The 22,255-nt window shown below is 37.6% G+C and overlaps 3 protein-coding genes across 9 annotated transcripts; 2 read left to right on the top strand and 1 right to left on the bottom strand.

The window, feature by feature from the left end:
- Window positions 1-10: 10 nt before the first annotated feature.
- LOC127421900 (V-type proton ATPase catalytic subunit A-like) lies at window positions 11-10,224 on the bottom strand. The gene is made up of 16 exons (XM_051665113.1): window positions 10,102-10,224; window positions 9,384-9,482; window positions 8,966-9,094; window positions 7,448-7,662; window positions 7,171-7,308; window positions 5,141-5,292; window positions 4,872-5,034; window positions 2,910-3,018; window positions 2,616-2,738; window positions 2,383-2,497; window positions 2,075-2,138; window positions 1,681-1,884; window positions 1,355-1,449; window positions 1,026-1,197; window positions 657-786; window positions 11-625 (listed from the first exon to the last, which is right to left on the bottom strand). The coding sequence occupies exons 2-15, from the start codon at window positions 9,466-9,468 to the stop codon at window positions 694-696; spliced, it is 1,857 nt and encodes a 618-aa protein (XP_051521073.1). The 5' UTR covers window positions 9,469-9,482; window positions 10,102-10,224; the 3' UTR covers window positions 11-625; window positions 657-693.
- A 148-nt stretch (window positions 10,225-10,372) lies between these two features.
- On the top strand, window positions 10,373-17,010 carry LOC127421909 (PHD finger protein 23A-like). 2 transcript variants are annotated; one of them, XM_051665126.1, is made up of 5 exons: window positions 10,373-11,185; window positions 11,763-11,794; window positions 12,061-12,153; window positions 14,262-14,859; window positions 16,647-17,010. In XM_051665126.1, exons 1-5 carry the CDS (start codon window positions 11,158-11,160, stop codon window positions 16,838-16,840), a joined length of 945 nt encoding a protein of 314 aa, XP_051521086.1. In that variant the 5' UTR covers window positions 10,373-11,157; the 3' UTR covers window positions 16,841-17,010. The 2 variants fall into 2 exon arrangements, with proteins under 2 accessions (XP_051521086.1, XP_051521095.1); XM_051665135.1 differs by having other exon boundaries at window positions 14,301-14,859; window positions 16,647-17,009.
- Window positions 16,786-22,111, top strand: plscr3a (phospholipid scramblase 3a). 6 transcript variants are annotated; one of them, XM_051665144.1, is made up of 8 exons: window positions 16,786-16,850; window positions 18,419-18,501; window positions 19,207-19,292; window positions 20,130-20,172; window positions 20,338-20,558; window positions 21,449-21,610; window positions 21,705-21,863; window positions 21,973-22,111. In XM_051665144.1, exons 3-8 carry the CDS (start codon window positions 19,227-19,229, stop codon window positions 22,030-22,032), a joined length of 711 nt encoding a protein of 236 aa, XP_051521104.1. In that variant the 5' UTR covers window positions 16,786-16,850; window positions 18,419-18,501; window positions 19,207-19,226; the 3' UTR covers window positions 22,033-22,111. The 6 variants fall into 6 exon arrangements, with proteins under 6 accessions (XP_051521104.1, XP_051521112.1, XP_051521134.1 ...); XM_051665152.1 differs by having other exon boundaries at window positions 16,800-16,850; window positions 18,448-18,501; window positions 21,973-22,080; XM_051665174.1 differs by lacking the exon at window positions 16,786-16,850 and having other exon boundaries at window positions 18,456-18,501; window positions 19,210-19,292; window positions 21,973-22,082.
- Window positions 22,112-22,255: the final 144 nt, after the last annotated feature.

Genomic DNA, 22,255 nt, shown 5'->3' with positions numbered 1-22,255 from the left:
AGGGAACTACTAAGAGTTTCCATCCTTTTAATTCTTTGGAACTGAACACACAACAACAACCCATGGTAAATGCACCACTACAAAAGCCACAATAATCTAAACACACACCCATGCACACTCCAACAAACTCACTCACAGGAATATGATGAACAATAAAAGTAACACACATAGAGCAGAAATCACATTAATGAGACAAAATAAGATTCAAATAAATAAGGGAAGCCTCAATGATCCCTTTCTGACTTCCATTGTTCCCATTATTTTTTAACACATTGCTATTATTTACAGAGAAAACAGGGTGGGGAATAAACACTGTGCTCCTAACACATGCATCAAGGACTCACAGGAAAGCAGGTGTTGAAAAAAAGAGAAGATGAATGTTTTGTGTTTTTGTGCTTAAAGTGTTTCAGCACAGAGAGGTCACAGAGGCATTTGCTCAAGATATTCAAATACAATCATACAGTTCAGAAACAAAGTAATCATTTTCCTTTTTGTAACAGTGTTTTTATCCTTTTTGAAGACTGGGTTCAGATTAGCAATGGCTACTGGCTGACTTTCATTTGTGTAGTTTTGATTAGCTGAACAGCATTAGTGTACATTAAGACTAGAGGTACACATGCACACGGGAGCACTGGGAAATGCACTGCACAGCACAGCACAGGGGTGGACAGATGTGAGGTCAAACGGTCGCATTTAGTCCTCAAGGGAGCGGAAGGAATTCTGCATGTCTTCCAGCAGTTGAGCGTAGTCAGCTTTGATCTTTGCCTCACCCTCTTTGACTGGATCCTACAAAACAAATACATGTAATTACATAAAATTTGTTGCTCAATCTATAAACTTAATGCTAGGAATTATATTAATCTAAACAGGCTAACACAATGTTGCACCAACTGAACTTTGGTAAAAATTATTTATTAAATTGACCAAATTCAATCTCAATTCACTGATCTCATTTGACCACTAAAAAAAGCTGTCGTCCACCATCTACCGTATCCAAATTACAAGAGCAATCCCACATCTAATACCTTAAACTTCATGGAGCTGATTTTATACAGTATTTCTCCCATGTGTTCACGGATCTGTGCCCAGGTGATCTTGTTATCACTTTGTGCCGTGGTTTCAACGGCATGCCGAGCCATGTCGTAAAAAGCTATCATGTTGGACAGGATCCCCACTGTTTTATAGAACGGACAGAATCTGGAAGAGAGCGAGAGAGGCAGGGAGACAGCAGTTTAAAGGCCGTAGGAACGAATTAGCACAGACTGACAAACAGGCAACTCGGGGGGGTTAAGGGAATGTCAGGTTCTTTATTGTACAGATGATGGTTTTATAGATACATTAAGATGGGCTCTACCGGTCATATGGGGTGTAACCATTCTGCTGCAGGAAGTCATCTTTAATGAGTTTCGCCACCTCCAGAGTGATTTTATCTGTTTCAGCCAGAGATGCCTATGGGCAAGGGAACAAAACAAACCTAGAAGACTGAGGACTGCATTCAGAATCAATACAAAAAAAACATACATAGTAATAGATTTGTGTTAACATACAAATATATTACTAGTGCTAATGTCATAAAATTTTAATGACCATTTGACAAACTATGTGTAACACGCCCACCCACACACCCGCTGCCAAGCAACCACACATTTTTGCATAGGACACAAATTCAGTCCTCCACACCTTTCCAACAAGTTGCACAATCTCAGCCAGGTCCTCTTCTTCCTGCAGAATCTCTTTGGCTTTCGTACGGAGTGGCACAAACTCTGGGAAGTGTTTATCGTAGTACTCGTCCAGTGCTCGCGTATATTTACTGTAACTGATAAGCCAATTAACGGAGGGGAAGTGTTTCCTCTGGGCAAGCTTCTTATCCAGACCCCAGAACACCTGAGAGAGAAATCAGAAATGAGAGAAAAAAGAAAAAGAAAAAAAAAAAAAGGGAGACAGAAAGAGGTCCATTACAAAATCTATTACTGTTTTATATATTGCATCAAATACTGTGAGTTAAATGATTATAAAACGATCCTAAAAAGATATAATCACAAAATTATACTGACAGGCAACATGGTCCACCCACCTGCACAATGCCAAGAGTAGCAGAAGTCACAGGATCTGAGAAGTCACCACCAGGGGGAGACACACTGTGGAGAAATAATCATTTCAAAAGGGTCACAGAATAATGGGGAAATTACCATGTCAAATTCTTAAAACATCTCAAGTTATAAATTCCACAAACAATAGTTTAAAAAAAAAAAAACTATATGACCTTCACAAAATAAATGTTAGTATCATTACCTGCTTTTTGTATCACAGTGTCTATACAAGCTTGCCTTCAACATACATATTTTATTAATACAGCTCACAGTGTTATTTGGGTGTACTTACGCTCCCACAATGCTGACGCTGCCCTCTCTCTCTGGGTTGCCCAGGCATTTCACACGACCTGCTCTCTCATAGAATGATGCCAGACGGGCTCCAAGGTATGCAGGATATCCACTATCTGTAGAAGAAAAAGGGGGTATTGATTATCCAGTAGAAGGGTAGAAGGTTGGTTTTGATTTTTGAATGATACTTTGCAGTGGATACAGAACACTGTGTGAACGGTAAGCTGTACGCACCAGCAGGCATCTCAGCCAATCGACCAGAGATCTCCCTAAGAGCCTCAGCCCAACGAGAGGTGGAGTCAGCCATCATACTGACGTTATAGCCCATGTCTCTGAAGTACTCAGACAAAGTAATACCTGTTCACACATAACATACTATGAAGAGTCTCAATAAATACATTTACATACAATCTATACAGACTTTCTCTTTCAGTTTTTGTTTAATCTACAGTAATTTTGCAGATGATAATCAGTTTCATAAAACTCGATTCACCAGCATTCCTTTATGAACATAGGTCTTGAGTTTACCGGTGTAGATGGAGGCTTCTCTGGCAGCCACAGGCATGTTAGAAGTGTTGGCCACCAGTGCTGTTCTCTTCATAATGCTCTCCACCTTCCCATCCACTTCCATGGTAAGCTATTGGACAAAATGACTGTCAATCATATTAACCAAGCCTCTCCTTTTAAAAATCAAGACTTAAGGTGCACTCAGTAATTTTTTCCTCATTAAACTCACTAAAGACATGAATTGTAATTTTGCAATATATGTAGGAAATCATGACCACTCATTAAATTGAAGACTCCAGTCATATCTGTAACCATATAAAAGCTGTTTTATTCTACATGGAGAGGGTCTGCATACAAGGGCCGCCATGTTAGAATCATATGACCAGCCGAATACTACTCGCTTAATCTCAGTAACCATCCTGACTGTGAATGGCTGACTGTGAATACTAAAATTCTACAATGTCATCTGAAATTGAAAACTATTGATTTTAAATGGTACTGCATCCAAGCAGCTAGGTGTCAGTGTAAGTCCAAAATTACACAAAGACAAAAGTTACTGAGTGCACCTTTAAAAGGAATAGTTCACCAAAAAATTAAAATTCTCTCATAGTTTACTTACCACCCCCATGGCATTACAGATGGGTTTTTACTTTCTTTCTTCTGCAGAACACAAACGAAGATTTTTAGAAGTATATCTCAGCTTTATTTCACACACCATTGCACTTGTGTATATGGCAGTGTGACAATAAAGTGATTTGATTTGATTTATAGGTCCATACAATGCAAGTGAATTGTGACCGAAACTTTGAAGCTAAACATAAAGGCAGCATAAAAGTAATCCATATGACTCCAGTGGTTTAATCCATGATTCTGAAGCAATCCAATCAGTTTTGGGTGAGAACAGACCAAAATGTAACTCCTTTTACAATATAAATCTTGATATCTGCAGTCTCCTTGGCGATCATGATTTCAAGCTCGATTACACTTCATAGTGTAATCTGGCGCACTGCATATGTGTCAAGTACTAGGAAGTGTTATCTATCTAAAAATCATGATCGTGCCTAGAGACTGCAATGGCAGGATGTACAGTGAAAATTAAATTGACCAAATTCAACATCAATTCACTGATCTCATATGACCACAAAAAAAAAAGCAAGGAGTTATATTTTGGTCTGTTCTCACACAAACCTGATTGGATAGCTTCAGAAGACATGGCTTAAACCATTGGAGTCATATGGATTACTTTTATGCTGCATTTATGTGCTTTTTGGAGCTTTAAAGTTTTGATCACCATTCAGTTGCATTGTGTGGACCTACAGAGCTGAGATATTCTTCTAAAAATCTTTGTTTGTGTTCTGCAGAAGATAGAAAGTCATACACATCTGGAATGGCATGAGTAAATGATGAGAGAATTAAAAAAATGATGTAATAAATTATTCAAACAGGAGTACATTTTAGTGCTAAACAATGCAAGTGCTTATCTCATAGCGCTCATGAACACACAATAGACGTTTCACTGAAAATCTAAATTTTGGATTGTTTCTCACTAAAACACATAGTGTGCTTCGGAAGACTTGGAATATGACACACAAGCCACATGGACTACTCTTATAATACTTTTGGGTCCTTTTTAAAGCTTTAAAGTGAGGCACTATCCACGTCCATTATATTGAAAAGACGGGCTGTAATATTCATTAAAACATCTCCTTTTGTGTTCAGCATAAGAAGAGAAGTAATATGGGTTTGAAACAACAAGAGGTCCAGTAAATTATGAAATTTGGGGTGTACTATTCCTTAAACAATTCCACCCTCTCTAGCATTTTTCCAGCAGATGTGAATTTCACATCACATTCACAAACATTTATTATGGGCTCAATTCTTCAGTCCATTCATAGTAAAACGAAGGTATTTTTGGCACTTTTTTGAGTTGCCATTCTGAGTTCAACCGTATTAACTATGAAAGTGACCCAGTTTCTTTCTGACCTCTGGAAAATCTCTTAATACTTCAGACATCTCATTTCCACGTTCTCCACAACCCACGTAAATGATGACATCACTGTTGGAGTACTTGGAGAGAGACTGAGAGATCACAGTCTTACCACAACCAAAAGCTCCAGGGATGGCTGTGGTCCCTCCTTGAACACAACTGCAAAACAAGGGGGATATTAATTTTAGAACACTAAAAACTCTACTGTCTCGGATGTGAAAAGACTATTAGAGTTTGGGCTTGCAAGTGCCTGCTTGAGACTCACGGAAAGAGGGCGTCCAGTACTCTCTGTCCAGTCAGTAAGGGGTGGTTGGCTGGTAGCTTCTCAGTTACAGGCCTCACCTGTCGCACAGGCCACACCTGCAGCATGGTGAACTTCTCCTTTATTCCTTCAAACTCCAGTTCCAGCACCACATCCTAATACACACACAATGAAAAGGGATGTTCCAGTGTTTAGTAAGTAAGATGAGGTTTCTTCCTCATCCTACTTAAACATCTTAGGAGTTTTTCCTTTTCTTTGGCTTGTTCACTGGGGACTTTTGACACTTTGTAAAGTTGCTCTGGAACAAGTTGTATTGTGAAAAGCACTATACAGCTGAAGTCAGAAGTTTATATACACTTAGGTTGAAGTCATTAAAACTCATTTTTTAACCACTCCACAGATTTAATATTAGCAAACTATAGTTTTGGCAAGTCGTTTAGGACATCTACTTTGTGCATGACATGTGTAATTTTTTCAACGATTGTTTACAGACAGATTGTTTCACTTTTAATTGACTATATCACAATTCCAGTGGGTCAGAAGTTTACATACACCAAGTTAACAGTGAAAATTATGTCAAGCCTTTAAACAATTAGATTCTGATAGGAGGTGTACTGAAATGGAGGTGTACCTGTGGATGTATTTTAAGGCCTACCTTCAAACTCAGTGCTTCTTTGCTTGACATCATGGGAAAATCAAAAGAAATCAGCCAAGACCTAAGAAAAACATTTTTGGACCTCCACAAGTCTGGTTCATCCTTGGGAGCAATTTCCAAATGTCTGAAGGTACCACGTTCATCTGTACAAACAATAGTACGCAAGTATAAACACCATGGGACCACACAGCCATCATATAGCACAGGAAGGAGACGCATTCTGTCTCCTAGAGATGAACATTGTTTGGTGCGAAAAGTGAAAATCAATCCCAGAACAACAGCAAAGGACCTTGTGAAGATACTGGTGGAAACATGTAGACAAGTATCTATATCTACAGTAAAACAAGTCCTATATCGACATAACCTGAAAGGTTGCTCAGCAAGGAAGAAGCTACTGCTCCAAAACCACAATACAAAAGCCAAACTACAGTTTGCAAGTGCACATGGGAACAAAGATATACATTTTTGGAAAAATGTCCTCTGGTCTGATGAAACAAAAATTTAACTGTTTGGCCATAATGACCAACATTATGTTTGGAGGAAAAAGGGTAAGGCTTGTAAGCTGAAGAACACCTTCCCAACCGTGAAGCATGGGGTAGCAGCATCATGTTGTGGGGGTGCTGTGCTGTAGGAGGGACTGGTGCACTTCACAAAACAAATGGCATCATGAGGAAGGAAAATTATGTGGATATATTGAAGCAACACCTCAAGACATCAGCCAGGAAGTTAAAGCTCGGTCGCAAATGGGTCTTCCAAATGGACAATGTCCCCAAGCATAACTCCAAAGTTGTGGAAAAATGGCTTACGGACAACAAAGTCAAGGTACTGGAGTGGCCATCACAAAGCTCTGACCTCAATCCGATAGAAAATTTGTGGGCAGAACTGAAAAAGCATGTGCAGGCAAGGAGGCCTACAAACCTGACTCAGTTACACCACTTCTGTCAGAAGGAATGGGTCAAATTTCCAGCAACTTATTAAGAGAAGCTTGTTGAAAGCTACCCAAAACGTTTGACCCAAGTTAAACAATTTAAAAGCAATGCTACCAAATACTAACAAAGTGTATGTAAACTGGCCTACTGGGAATGTGATGAAAGAAATAAAAGCTGAAATTAATATTTCTCTCTACTATTATTCTGACATTTCACATTCTTAAAATAAAGTAGTGATACAATCTGACCTAAGACAGGGAATGTTTTCTACGATTAAATTAAAAACTGAGTTTAAATGTATTTGGCTAAGGTGTATGTAAATTTCTGACTTCAACTATACATATAAATTTTAATTAAACTGAACTGAATTGCTCTCCAATGTGCATAGGAACAGTAGTATTTAAGGACATGAGAGGATGTTAAAATGTGAGTGTATGTGTGTGACTCACAGAGACGTCATAATTTCCAGATGGAGCGAGGTAGGTGACTGTGCCCCTGCTGCGGGGGGGCAGCATGATCTTGTGCTTGATGAGAGAGTTCTCAAACACCATTCCATAGATATCACCTCCTGTAATGTGACTGCCGACCTAAAATGCCAGTGAGAATTTGAACTTAAAACTGTATTTTACATGTGTTGAATGATCATTGTAAACATGCAGTATATACATGTAAGCAAAGTAGTATACAAGTACTGTATACAGACAAAAATACACACATACTTCTTACCCTCAGATTATGAGAGGGAGAAAACTCCCATTTGAGGTCCCTATTAAGAGCTCCAATGTTAACTCCTCTGGGGATATAGATGCTTTGGGTGAGGTCATTGATGTCTTTGAGGGGACGCTGAATACCATCAAAGATGGAGCCCATGATTCCGGGCCCTAGTTCCACAGAGAGGGGCTTTCCTGTGCGGAGGACAGGATCTCCAACAGACACTCCGGCTTTAAACAGCTCAGGAAAACACAGCCAAACATGTCACGACCATAGGCAAATATCGAATAGAACAAACATAATTCTGCTTTAGTGTGTCAAAAGGAAATATCAATTTTAAATATTCTAACATTCCTTTTGCAAACAGAATAGAATAGAACAAGGAGTCCTGCACTAGATGGTATGGCCCCAACAGAGCCTGGATCTTATCATCATTAAGTCATTCTGGAATTACATGAAGAGACAGAAACAACTGAGAAAGCTTTAATACATAGAACTGTGGCAAGTTCTCCAAGATGCTTGGAACAGCCTTGAAAAACTGTGCACAATTGTACCTAGGAGAACTGGTGCTGTTTTAAAGGCATAGGGTGGTCATACCAAATTCTGCTATAGTTTTTTAATGGTTACTGCACTTTGTATGAAGTTAATTGATAAATAAAAACTATTCATGGCATTATTTTTGATAGTCATTCTCACTATACAACATTTTTCACAACTGCCTAAAACTTTTGCACAATACTGTATGTATACACTCACTGAGCACTTTATTAGGAACACCTGTAAACCAACGTATTCATGTGATTATCTAATCAGCCAATCATGTGGCAGCAGTGCAATGCATAAAATCATGCAGATATGGGTCAGGAGCTTCAGTTAATGTTCACATCAATCAGAATGGGTGGAAAAATGTGATCTCAGTGATTGTGATGAGCTGGTTTGAGTATTTCTGTTACTGCTGATCTCCTGGGAGTTTCACGCACAACAGTCTCAAGAGTTTACTCAGAATGGTGCCAAAAGCAAAAAACATCCAGTGAGTGTCAGTTCTGCAGATGGAAATGCCTTGTTGATGAGAGAGGTCAACGGAAAATTACCAGACTGGTTCAAGCTGACAGAAAGGCTATGGTAACTCAGATAACCACTCTGTACAATTGTGGTGAGCAGAATAGCAACTCAGAATGCACAACATATTGAATCTTGAGGCAGATGGGCTACAACAGCAGAAGACTACGACGGGCACTTTATTAGGACCATAGTGTTCCTAATAAAGTGCTCAGTGAGTGTATAAAGTATTTTGTGTGTGTGTGTGTGTGTGTGTGTGTGTGTGTGTATGTACATCCTCCCAAGAACCAAAGTTACCAATTCTACCTAAAAGGTACAGTTACATGGTATTTCAAGGTCCTTAAAAAATACCATGGTATTACTAAGCTACATGTCCAAAAGCCTATGGTATTTCCGTGTTCTTTTTGGTACTTTTTCATAAGTTAACTAATAAAGTGTCTAGCAATTAAATCACTGGTGAATGGAAAAGGATACAAGTCTCCTCGTACACCTGGATGGTTGCCATATCACCCTCCAATCTGATAATCTCTCCCACCAGCTCACTGTGGCCCACACGTACCAGTTCATACATGGCCGCACCTGCCATGCTAGAGGCTGTCACCACTGCAGAGAACAGAATCAGACTGTAAACTGTCCATCGGATGACTAACATCTTTAATTTTTACATAATGTTTCGACTTAGTGCGTACCATTATCTCAACTCTGAGACAATTTTGGACAGCAAGGACACAATTTTTGAAACCTATCTCTGTTCTTGTGTGATTTATTCTGGTGTGATTTATTCTGGAGCACAACTGCTCACGGCCAGGAGATCTTAAATATAATTTGAGGCCAAACCCTAAGCTTCAATGTTAAATAGGGTAATGTAAAATAAGATGATTTTGTTTTTTACCTGGGCCTGAAACTCCATGCACAAATCCAAACTGACCCTCGCGGTCCTCATCTCGAATCTTAGGTAGCTTGGAAACGTCCATCATGAATGTGAGAAAGTCTGAGAGAGAGAGAGAGAGAGAGAGATATTCATTCATAATGCAGTATTAGGAGTGTACATAGACTCAAACCTAGAAAACAATATTACAAATTGTCTTTGCAGTTTTTAAAAGGAGAAATAGATCCATGAGGTGTTGTACTAGTAGTACTATGCAATATTGTAGAGCAAATGTGACTGAGCCACTCAGTGTAGGATAACACACACAAAATTAAAATGACAGCTTTTTGCACGTATCAAAAGAGCATCACGGACAGATTAAATTTTAATTCTTGTTGACAACAAAGCAAGATAGTAATACTGATAGCACCAACCGGTCACCATTTATATTAATAATATGTTGCTGAAAATGTGTAGTTATCAAATGAAAATTTTATGAATTGTATTGCTGTCCTAACTGTACCACAACTAAAAAGACGCCTTGGCCCTACTGAATTGCAAAGACCTAACAGGATTGCAAAAGGAACCCTTCAAAGTCAGGTGACAGATGGCTGCTAGCAAAGCATCCGGTTATGAGCTGAATTCACCTATGTACAAAACTAGATTTGACCTAATCTTCTATATATTAATTGACAGCAATAAAAGAAAATAAATTGAATATAAAAAGAAAGGCTAATCTTACTGTATTCGCATAGAATTAGCGACAATCCTTGTAATATCCTACTCAGCAGTGAAGCGAAATTTTTTTGTCACGATATGGGTCAGCTGACTTGCCAGGATTAAGGAAGTGAGTGTAAACATATCGGGAGAAAGTGCGCCATTACGGCTCCTGTAGAGGAGATTTCGTGCACCGAAAGGCATAACACAGCGGCTCCAACATGGCGCATAGCGAATCACAGTTTCCCTCCATTTCCTGCGTTCACTTTATGGACATGGGGGCGAATTATTCACCACCCCAAGTAGCAACACATCTTGTGTTGACATGGGCGCCGTTTATTCCACTCCTAAATAGAATTACACACAAATAAAACACTGCGTAGATTATTTTGTCGGATTTAGTATTCGTTTCGGATATTCTAATGTATATTCATGTAATTTTAATGCATATTCATTAGGTCTTGCGCTCTTTGCGTGGTGGCGTCACAGGTAACGTCACGTGGTGATTCCTGTTGAGACCGCGCGTAACATCTCACGTTAAAGACTTTTTGTTGAATACGGTTGCAGTTAGCTCATTTTCTAGATAATCGTTTTTCGAAAATTATTAGTTTACGGAATTTAACTTCGTTTTTGTTATGACGCACTGCGCTAGTGGATGTCATCAAGTCGTTTAATTTTGTAAATCTAAAGCCATTAGTTTAAATTTGCTGGTGGTCAATGAGCTAAGCGAAGAGAACTCATCGTCTTCATCGATGGCTGAGATCTACCAGAAGAAATAAATCGCACATGATATCGCGGCTTTATTTTTAGATATCGCGATGATCTGAGCGTCGAAAAATTCGGTGCTTTGGTTAATATTAGAAGTTTGGCCACAATACGAATTTGTAAAAAAATTCGATGGCAGTTCACCCCTCGGGTGTTTGGTAGCTTATTTGTCGTCTGTTAGATTTAAATCAAAAGCATCTGGACTCGATTTGAAGACGTTTCGTCTTTCATTAGAGTTACTCCAGAAGGTAATTTGCTGGAAAGCTAACTATAAGGCAACAGTAAGAAGAACCCAACTTTGTGGTGCCACTCAACCATGTTAGGTGTTATGGATAATCACCAAGGTAAATATATACGTTATGCTGTCATCTAAATATATATCTTTCTCTATTTTATCAAAACAATCATACAAATACTCGACGTCTTGCATGAAACCTCGTGCAGCACACCCATTCAACAAAGAGCTGCCGAATTAACTACTACGAGTCTGTACAGTTAGCAGCGAGATATCTTTAGTAAGCTAATTTTAAAAAGGTTTCTTTGGTGTCTACAAATAATTCAGATGGGGTTTTCTAAACGTGGGGTAGATGTTTAAAAAGACCTGACACCAATGTTTTCCCTTGTTTTTCTGACTGGTCGAGGTTTTATCTGCTCGTTTGTAGCCGTTAGCATAAGCAGGTAGTGTTATGACGTAAATTGTTTATAAGAATGTTTAATGTTTGTAATATGATTTATTATGTTTTCATTTATGCAACTTCGCAGTAATCACGTAAGGAAATCACTCTTTTAAGTTACTTTAACAGTATCTAGACAGTACATGCTAAAGCTAACATGACAGTTCATTGCTAGTACTTTGCTTAGACGTAACGTTGATATGATTACCCCAGACATGTAACCCTGCGTCTTTTGTTTCTTTTGCAGATACGGTCCGAAAATGTAAAACGGAGCCTTTGGTAAGTGTTGTGGCATTTATGTTCTGTAATGGTTTTAAATGGTGAAACAACCTTGTTACTTATTTATAGTTTAGGCCACATGTGGTTGGACATTGGGGGATGGGTTGTGGATAAGGACACTATTTGCCTTTAATAACTTACAATAATTGCAACTATAAAACAGGAACGTGATTTTTTTTGTTTTTTTGACTGGTGTCAAATCCTAAGATATTTGTCCAAGATGTACTATTGTGTCAGTATTAATGTATTGTTTTCTTCGTTTTCAGCCTCCAGAAGGTAGGAAGAGGACTGTGGAGGATTTCAATAAGTTTTGCAGCTTTGTCCTGGCCTATGCTGGGTACATTCCACCTCAAAAAGAAGTGAGTTCTAGTTATTTATTGGATGTTGCAAAACATTAAGCAAATTTCTACAGAAATCAAGTGGTTTTTACTAGTGGTCGACCGATAAATCGGCTGATTTTCTGAATTTCTTTTTTATTATTGCATCGGCCAATAAATTTGCCCGATTTGTTTCTTGAGGGTGCTGTAATGATCAGTTACGGTTCGTTTTGTTGGTACATGCCATCGTGTTACTACAATAATAGACTGGTGTGCAACGCAGTGTCATTTAAACGGTCCGCATATCAGAGCATCGGCAGACGTGTTTGAGCTCATAATGTTAAAGTGCTCGCCTGTTTCATTATCCCTCTCTCTCCTCAACAGTTCCCTGTAACTTTTAACTGTCTTGACTAATGATAAAAAGGCAAATATCAATAAAACTAATATTATATACCATCTGAAAATATATGCATATCTCATTTAAACAGACGTAATAAACCAACCTCACAAAACTTGCAGATCCAACATCCTGTGGAATGCTCATTTTTTTATAGTACTGTGCAAAAGTCTTAGGCACATAAGATGTTTCCCAAAAACATTTATCTTAAGATGGTTATTTATATCTGCTACTTTAGTGTGTCAATAGGAAATATACATTTTATACTCCCAAACATTCCTTTTGCAAATAGAATAGAAGAACAGGGAGCCCTGCAACAGATGGCATGGCCCTCACAGAGCCCCCCACTGAACATCGGGTCAGTCTGGGATTACACGAAGAGACAGAAGTAATTGAGAGAGCCAAAATAAATAAAAGAACTGTGGTGAATTCTCCAAGAAGCTTGGAACATCCTATCTGCCAACAACAAAGAAAAACTGGGTCCAGGTGTAAGTAGGAGAATTGGTGCTGTTTTGAAGGCAAAAGTGTTCACATCAAATATTGATTTAGCTCTTTTTCTGTTTACTGGACTTTGTGACATTAATTGATTAATGAAAACTGTCATTTTTTAAGAAATCCTCACTTTGAATGTTTTTCACAAGTTCCTAAAACTTTTGCACAGTACTGTACCTCTAAAGCACGTATTCTGTCAGCCTCTCCTCAGCAGCTCCCTGCCACTTTTACCTGTCTTGTCTAATGATAAAAGGGCAAATATCAATAAAACTAATATCATATACCGTCAGCAAATATGCGCATATCTCGTTTAAATGGATTTAATAAACCAACCTCACACAACTTCAGCAGATCCAGCATCCTGTGGAACACTCAAATCTTCCTCTGAAGCATGTATTCTAACAGTCTCTCCCCAACAGTTCCCTGTAACTTTTCTAATGATATAAGGCAAATAATCAGTAAAACTTCTATTATATACCATCTGCAAATATGCAGATATCTTGTTTAAAAAGATGTAATTCACAAACGTCACAAATCCAGCATTTTCTTCCTGTTGAGCGCTCAGCTTCAGGATCCGGATCAAAAGTTGCTCTTAACATATCATGACGATCAGTCCGTGACAATCCAAGAAGGTGATCGAGGCCATTTAAACTGTCAGGAGATTGCTGACATGTGTGCAACTTCAAAGTAAAAGCACTTCACATGTGCTATAAGTTAATGTCTTATTCACTATGCACTGTATGTGCAATTGGTTTGATTCTGTAATTTTTGAGAAAATGCTAACGTGGACATGCCATCCATGGTTGCTGGACTACTGTGTGTACTGTTATTTCCTTAATAACAATTTCTTCATGTGCAAATAAATTACTAAAATTTGATGACTTAATAGAAATCAGAAGAAACTGCTATCTACCATTTAAAATATAATTTTTTTTTAGATTTTTTTTTACAAAGTTAAAGTGTAGTGTGAAATTGAGTAAATATAGTGCTAAATAAGAGTATTAATTTTTTAGCAATTTTATGTTTGTTATTCACTATATTACATTGTGATATATCGGTCACCCTGCAATCTGGATATCGGCATCGGCCATTAAAAAACCCATATCGGTCAATCACTAGTTTTTACTATCATCTTGGTGACAGTCACCTGCTGCCTCAAGTATATGATCTGCCTCTTCTTTTTTTTTTTTTTTTTTTTAATGCTTTGAATTCCTCTTGTTTAATAATTTATGTTAGTTGTACTGTCCACTTCTGTAAATAGGAAACTCCAGCTAATAAAATCATTTATGGTGATTTCCAGGAGAGTTCATGGTCTCCTCCTTCTCCATGTGCACATGGGTTGTCTGAGCTCTCTGGTGAAGAGTCAGTAAAGGACAGCTGGACAGGCAGCCAATCCAGCCTCAACAACAACATCCACAACTTTGTCTACAAAGATCAAAATGACAGCAGTAGTACAGAGTTCTGCCATTCTCAATCGGACAGCTCCTTAGACAAGATGAGACTGAAAGACTCTATGAACCAGATCCATCTTCACAGCAAAGCTGAGAGGAAGAAGGTGAAGAAACTTAGCCGGTTGTCTTTCGGGGGGGTAAGAAAAGGCGTGTGTGGTGTCTCGGAGGCGAGAGCGCATAAACAATCCAAAGTGGGGCTGAAGAAGATAAAGAGATCAGTAAAGGCTGAGAGACACTTTACATGCACAAGCTCTGTGAATGAGGGGCTTGGAATGGAGCAGGGGCTGATGGAACAGGCTGTTGACATGCAAGGGGCAGCTCTTAAACTGGAGTCCAATCAAGAAACAGACGTGAGTTCCTGCGAAACTGACACATTGGTGACAGATGAGGATATTATGGTGGAGTCTGGTAAGTGTGTGACTAGACTAACTATACTAGAGTTCTGTTTAGTGCAATGTAAGTAAGTAGTTAGCTTTTTACATTGCTACATATACCACCACAATTATACTTGTTTCCTATATGTGCAAGTGTGGTAAATTTAAAGGGTTAATTCACACAAAAATGAAAACTCTGCCATCACATACTTACCCTCATATCGTTCCAAACCCCTATAATTTTCATTCTTCTGTGCAACTCAAAATGAGATGTTAGGCAGAATGTTAGAACCTGACAGCCTCAGTCACCATTCACTTTCAGTGTATGGAAAAAAGATGCCATGAACGTGAATGGCGAATGAGGGTAAAATTCTGCTAAACACCCCCTTCTCAACACCCTCCTACTTGAGCCCAAATTTTTCACACCTCAGACAGAAAACTGACTCCTGAAATGGGTGAGAAATATGTATATTTGTGGACGGGAAGAGGGAAAACGGGAGGGGGTCAAGAGCTACTTCTAAAAACACACACAGAGATGGCAGGGGTTATGTGCATGATTTTGAATTCTCTGCTGTGGCTGTAATGCAAGCTCATGCTTGAGGCAGTGCTGTGATTGGATGGAAGCGTTCCTTCTCATTAATAATGTGGAGAAATGCTCAGAATCTAGTCACTACGTACATGTGTGCTGTCCTACCAATCATAATTTGCAGTTTACGCATATACCTAATTTTTGACATTGCTTCAACTTTCGTTTTAAAACTGTTAGAATGAAATGGCTCAATAATGAAAAAATAACCACTTTCCCCTTAAAGGGATAGTTCACCAAAAATTGAAATTCTTATTTACTTACCCTCATGCCATCCCTGATGTGTATGACTGACTTTCTTCTGCTGAACACAAAGATTTTTAGAAAAATATTTCAGCTCTGTAGGTCCTCACAACGCGAATGGGTGCCAAAAACGCGAAAGTGAATGGGTACCAAAATTAAGCTCCAAAAAACACAAAGGCAGCTAAAATGGATAATATGCTATATCCATAAGACTCCAGTGGTTAACTCTATATCTTCAGAAGTGATATGATAGGTTTGTGGGAGAAACGGATCAATATTTAAGTCTTTTTTACTATAAATTCTCCTCCCTGCCCAATAGGGGGCTATATGCACAAAGAATGTGAATCGCCAAAAACAAATGAAGAAGAATGTGAAAGTGGAGAGTTATAGGAAAAAACGGACTTTAAATATTGATCTGTTTCTCACCCACACCTATCTTATCACTTCTGAATACATGGATTTAAGCACTGGATTTTTTTATGCTGCCTTTGTCCTTTTTTGAGCTTAAAAATTTTGGTACCCGTTCACTTGCATGTGTGGACCTACAGAGCTGATATATTCTCCTAAAAATCTTTGTTGTGTTCAGGAGAAAGTCATACACATCTGGGATGGCATGAGGGTTAGTAAATGATGAGAGTTTTCGTTTTTGGGTGAACTTTCCCTTAAACAATAAACATAATGAGTGCTATCATGGTTTTCAGTTTTGTGCAACCTGTACATATCTGTTCGCATATGAAAAAATTTGTTTTGAGGTTTCATGGCCCTTTAAGTGCAGTTATATTTAGTGTTTAATCTACAGTAAAACATGTTTGTTGTACTTATAAGTCAGTAATTTATGACATCACATACGCACAGTGAATTAACTTAATTTTTGCCTGTCTTAGTCTGATAATGGATACAGCCTTATTTTTCTATGTGTATTTACATACTGCACTGAATTACTTGCCCTTGATCCTTTTTTCAACCATCTTAATTTGTTCTTCCCACTATAGGTGATGATTCATGGGATTTGATTACCTGTTATTGCGGAAAGCCTTTTGCTGGTCGACCCATGATTGAATGTGACGAGTGCTCCATATGGGTCCATCTCTCCTGCGCTAAGATTAAGAAGTCGAACGTACCTGATATTTTCTACTGCCATCGATGCCAGGACTCTCGGCGCTCCACAGTCAAAAGAGACAACTGATAATGAGTGTGTGGGTACAGATCTTGTGTGTGTTCGAATGGATGGGAGGGGTTCTCATACCTGTCCCTTTAACATTTATTTTTCTGATCACTATTAATTATGGTTTCTATTGAATTTTATATATATATATATATATATGTGTGTGTGTGTGTGTGTGTGTGTATGTATATGTGTATATATATATATGTGTATATATATATATATATATATATATATATATATATATATATATATATATATATATATATATATGTATATATATATATTATAACTCCCCTTGTTCTGTGTTGAAAGATGTGTGGTGTGGTTTATGACATTAAACAGAAAATGGCTTTCAGGTTTAACAAGGTGTCCTAAAACTTGTGCACTTATTTTTACTACTGTACACAAATGAACTCAATTAATATTGGTTTATAAAATGTGCACTAAGCCACATATAAAGTTATATATGTGGATGAAAGACTGAACATTTCTTGGCCCTGTGTGTTAAAGTAAACTAGCTCTATGAAATGGGTTCACTTTTATCCATTGCTTCAGATAAATGTGGTTCTATAATTGTTGCATTTTAATATTTCTTTTTCACTGGTGAATGGCTAAACAGGTGTCTAAATATATAAAAAGGCTATATATATATATATATATATATATATATACATACATACATACATACATACATACAGTATATATGTATATATAAACTATCTTTTATTACTATAATATACTATATATGTGTAACAAATGTATAATATAGTAATAAACTATACATATTAGTATATATTGCTATACCACAAATTGTATAATTGTACAATTCACCTGAATCGCATGTATTTTTATCCATTATATCAACTTAACTAACAGTGAAGGACTCAAGTAAGGGCCTCTGAAGTGTTTTCTAAGCCAGTGTTTCTCAGACCTGCTCATGGGGGCCCCTGAACACTGTGTATATTATGTGTCTTGCTAATCTGACACACCCAGTTTAGGTCATTGAGCACTGTACTAATGATCTGAAGAGTGGAGTCAGGTATGTTAGATAAGGGAGACTTCCAACATGTGCAGGGCTGAGGGCTCCCATGAGCAAGACACATTGTTCAAATAAATGTTATTAGTTTCTGAGTAATGTCAGTTTTTCTGTCGTGACGAATTTTCTCACTTCTATTGTTACAGATGGTTCTGGAATGAACAGTTGACCATTGTAAAGCAGATAGCATATTTAGATTTTTTTTTTTTTTTTTAATCGTGTCAAGTTGCAGTTCAAATTTAAAAGTAACATTTGACTCGGTTTGGTAAATCATTCATGTTTGAATTTAGGCACAGTTTTCAACTTTGTACATCAAAAAACAATAGTAGAATTGTTCAGTTTTTTTATTTTAATATTGATAAAATCATTTGTAACACCATTTGTAATTCCATTTGCTTTGTATATGTGTCCTGCTCGTCCCAGTGTAAATAGATGTACAGGTGTATATGTTTGAGAGATTAGGAAATGCTCTATTTTTCTGACCATTTACAGTAGTAAAATCTAAAAATAAATGTTCTTTTAAAATGATGTCAATTGTTTGGGTTTATGTTAATTTTCAGTGTTTTGCATGCTAATGTTGCTGCTCCAGGGACAAGAGCAATGTCCAAAGGGAGAGGGCAGGTGTGACAAGGCATATAAGCAGGTATACACCCTTTCCCCACTCACTCGCTCCAATATAGGTGCATTGCCGTATGCCTTAGTTACTGTAAGGCTGTGTTTGCCATTATTTGGAACTAAGGAAGAGGTAAGTGAATACAATATGAAAGTTTGTATTTGGTTTAAACAATTCAAGCAGAGTAATTCTTTTTTTGTTGTTTGTTTTTTTTTTTTTTACTTGTTCTCTTGAAACTACAGGTAAGTTCATGCAAATTTTAAAGGGAAAACCTCAGGAAAATGCTTTTCTATTCAAACTCATGGTAGTCAGGTGGATATTCACCCTCTTCTCAAATGTAATGGAAATTCAGTCAATGTAACCTGAAGGAAATTTTCTCCAATTTAAGGGAATGAAAGAATTTGATAGTCTTAAACATTACTTACAAGATTGTCAAGGCTTGGTCAGTGTCTGACTCAAAGACACAAAGGTGTGGTAGATAAAGTGTGGTGGTTTTGAGATTGATGCTGAAAAAAAAAAAAAAATCTCAGAATCTACCCTAAACATTTGAGTCTTATCTTCCAATTTGATTAAAGCGAACCATAGCTTTTGTTTCCATACACACTGTTTGCTCTTTCATTTTATGGTGAGCTTTTGTACATAAGCACTCAAAGGTTGTTTGGAGTTTTGTTTAACTACAATGTTTGCTCTATTTGTGAGAGGTATGGCATAATTCATTTTATGTTTACCCTTCAGAAGGAACCCCTGCTCTGTTTATGGAGTTGTCCGAGCCTTATTCTAACCCAGCGGTGGTGCCACCTGGTTTAGAGTACCTAACACAGGTAAGTGTGTCGTCTTAACTATTCAGTGGAAAATATGATACAGTAAGATTGAAGTGTTGTACAACTATGATGTAAAAATATACATAAATTGATAGTTCCAGTCCTGGATGCTGATTGGTCAACAGCCATGTTTTATTCATGATAAAACAGCTCTGACCTCTTCACAGAACTTTTATTTGTATCACTCCGCAGCACCCATAGCTGACAGTTATATGTATTGCCAAACAACGTTCTGTTTACTGCCAGGGACTATATTTTCTGGTGGAAGGATGGCATTTAATGATTTTACTTACAAAATATAAAATTTTTATGAACATTTGTGTCCTTTTTTTTGTTTTGTTTTGTTTTTTGTCTTTTCTCCCCATTATGGAATGCCCAATTCCCAATGCACTCTAAATCCTCATGGTGGCGTAGTGACTCTCAATCCAGGTGGCGGAGGACGAATCTCAGTTGCCTCCGCATCTGAGACCATCAATCCATGCATTTTATCACTTGTTGAGCGTGTTACCGCGGGGATGTAGCGCGCTATTCGCACAACTCATCACGCGCCCCACCGAAAGCGAGAACCACACATTATAGCGACCACGTGGAGGTTACCCCATGTGACTCTACCCTCCCAAGCAACTGGGCCAATTTTGATTAGAACATTTGTGTCCTTAATATTTTTATTATGTGGTGACTGACTTATAAATGCAGTAAGGCACTCGAGGCTATGCCATATTGTGAATATAGTCACAGCTGAAAGGGTTGCGTCGTGCCTAATAACGCCCTTCAGCCGTGAATATATTATGCCTTATTGCTTAAATGGAATATCTGCTTTATTCTTCTCTGTGACAGATTGACCAGATATTAATCCATCAACAGATTGAGCTCCTTGAGGGTAAACTTTCTACTGAAGTCATCATATTTATTGTTATTTTTGTTATTTCTTTTTGGGAATGTCAGAAATTAAGTTCCAGTATACCTTTTTTTTTGTTGCTGGAAAAGACTGGTTAACACTCCAGTGAGCTTATGAGTTCTCATCTCTTTCTCCCCTCTTTTCCAGCCATTATTGGCTATGAGACTAATAACCAGTACGAGATTAAGAACAGCATGGGTCAAAAGATATATAATGCTAAAGAACAGAATGACTGCTGCACACGTAATTTCTGCGGCCCTCTCCGGAGCTTTGAACTGAAGATAACGGATAATTTTGATCAGGAAGTGATTCACATAATCAGGCCTTACCGCTGCACTTCCTGCTGTTTCCCCTGCTGTCTTCAAGAGGTAGTATTCTGACTGGAACTAAGTTCAGTACACATGTGTAGGGCTTCCTTGACCCTTGTAGTGGGGAAAAAAATTGACAAGTATGGTAAAATCTTCACTTCTTAAGGAATATTCCGGATTCAATACAAGTTAAGCTCAATCGACAGCATTTGTGGCATAATATTGATTACCGCAAAAAGTCATTTTAAATTGCCCCTTCTTTTCTTTAAATTGTTTTTTTTTTTTTTTTTTTTTATATGGGTTCCAGTGAGGCACTTACAATGGAAGTCAGTGGGGCCAATCTGTAAACTTTAAAATACTCACTATTTCAAAAGAATAGCCACAAGGCATAAACAATATGCGTGTTAACATTGTTTGTGTGATAAAATCACTTACTAACATTTTCTGTTTAAAGTTAAAGCCCATTTTACAACTTCGTTGTCATGATGATATAATATCAACAAACCCCAAAAATTACTGTAAAAAAAAAAAAAAATTTAAATAACTGTACAGCTCAAATAATACATGAGTTTTAACAGAAACATTTATGTAAGTGCTTTTATAAAATTATAAGCTTCACATTTCTGCATTTAAATCCTCAAAAAATTGGCCCCATTCACTTCCATTGTAAGTGCCTCTCTGTAACTTAGATTTTTGCTTTTTTAAAGAAAAGGACAGATGAGTCAAACTAATTTTTTTTTGGTGATCAACATAATGCTGTCAATTGAGTTTAACTTGTATTGAACCCAGATTATTCCTTTTAATGAAAAACATTAACTACATCTGATTTATTTGAAAATGAATTTACAACCACAAGTATAGTCCTGCATATAAGAAAAACATAGTAAAAGCATAATGTAACCCCTTTTCCTATCTTCCTTCTTCCTTTCTGGATGTGACCCTGACTGAAGATGGAGGTACAGGCTCCACCAGGTAATACAATAGGCTACATCAGTCAAGACTGGCACATGTTTAAGCCCAAGTTCTCTGTCTTAGACATGTCCAAAACAAAGGTGCTGTCTATTGAGGGGCCTGTGTGTGCGATCAGTTGCTGTGGGGATGTGGATTTTGAAGTATGTATGCATTTGTGTTTTTGTCTGTTTATCATCACTCTATGTGTGACTGTTTTTGAAACATGCATATTCCTTATCTGTCTAATCCCTGCAGATTCATGGTAAAGAAGGCCAATCTGTAGGTTGTATCAGTAAACAGTGGAGTGGCATGATAAAAGAGGGACTGACTGATTCAGATAATTTTGGCATTAACTTTCCCATGGACCTTGATGTGAGGATGAAAGCAGTTCTAATGGGGGCATGTTTTCTTATAGTAAGTTATGGAACAAACAATAAAAAATCTTTTAATCTTACATTTTATTTTTATTTTGTTTAATTTTAAATTAAATTACATTTTATTGTTGCTCTGTTTTGTCCTGCAGGACTACATGTTCTTTGAGAAGAAGGGTGACTCAGGACAGCGGTGCAGTGTGTTTGGCTGATTCTATAACACTATGTAACACAATTTTTGTTCCTGGGTAGTAAGTGTTATTTCCTAATTGCTTATGCCTCAAAAGTATAGAAAATGGCTATTATTCCCCACAAACTTTGCTTTTGTGACCAGAACAGTGATATTTTGAAATGTATCTATTTCCAATTAGAAAACGGGTGAATTTGTGTTCACTGTCTTTTCGTTCACATACAGTCAGAAAAAACAACATATGA

This window comes from Myxocyprinus asiaticus, chromosome 3, assembly GCF_019703515.2.
Source record: "Myxocyprinus asiaticus isolate MX2 ecotype Aquarium Trade chromosome 3, UBuf_Myxa_2, whole genome shotgun sequence".
Taxonomy (NCBI): domain Eukaryota; kingdom Metazoa; phylum Chordata; class Actinopteri; order Cypriniformes; family Catostomidae; genus Myxocyprinus; species Myxocyprinus asiaticus.
Note: the sequence above shows the minus strand (reverse complement) of the source record. Positions and strands in the feature narration are given on the sequence as shown.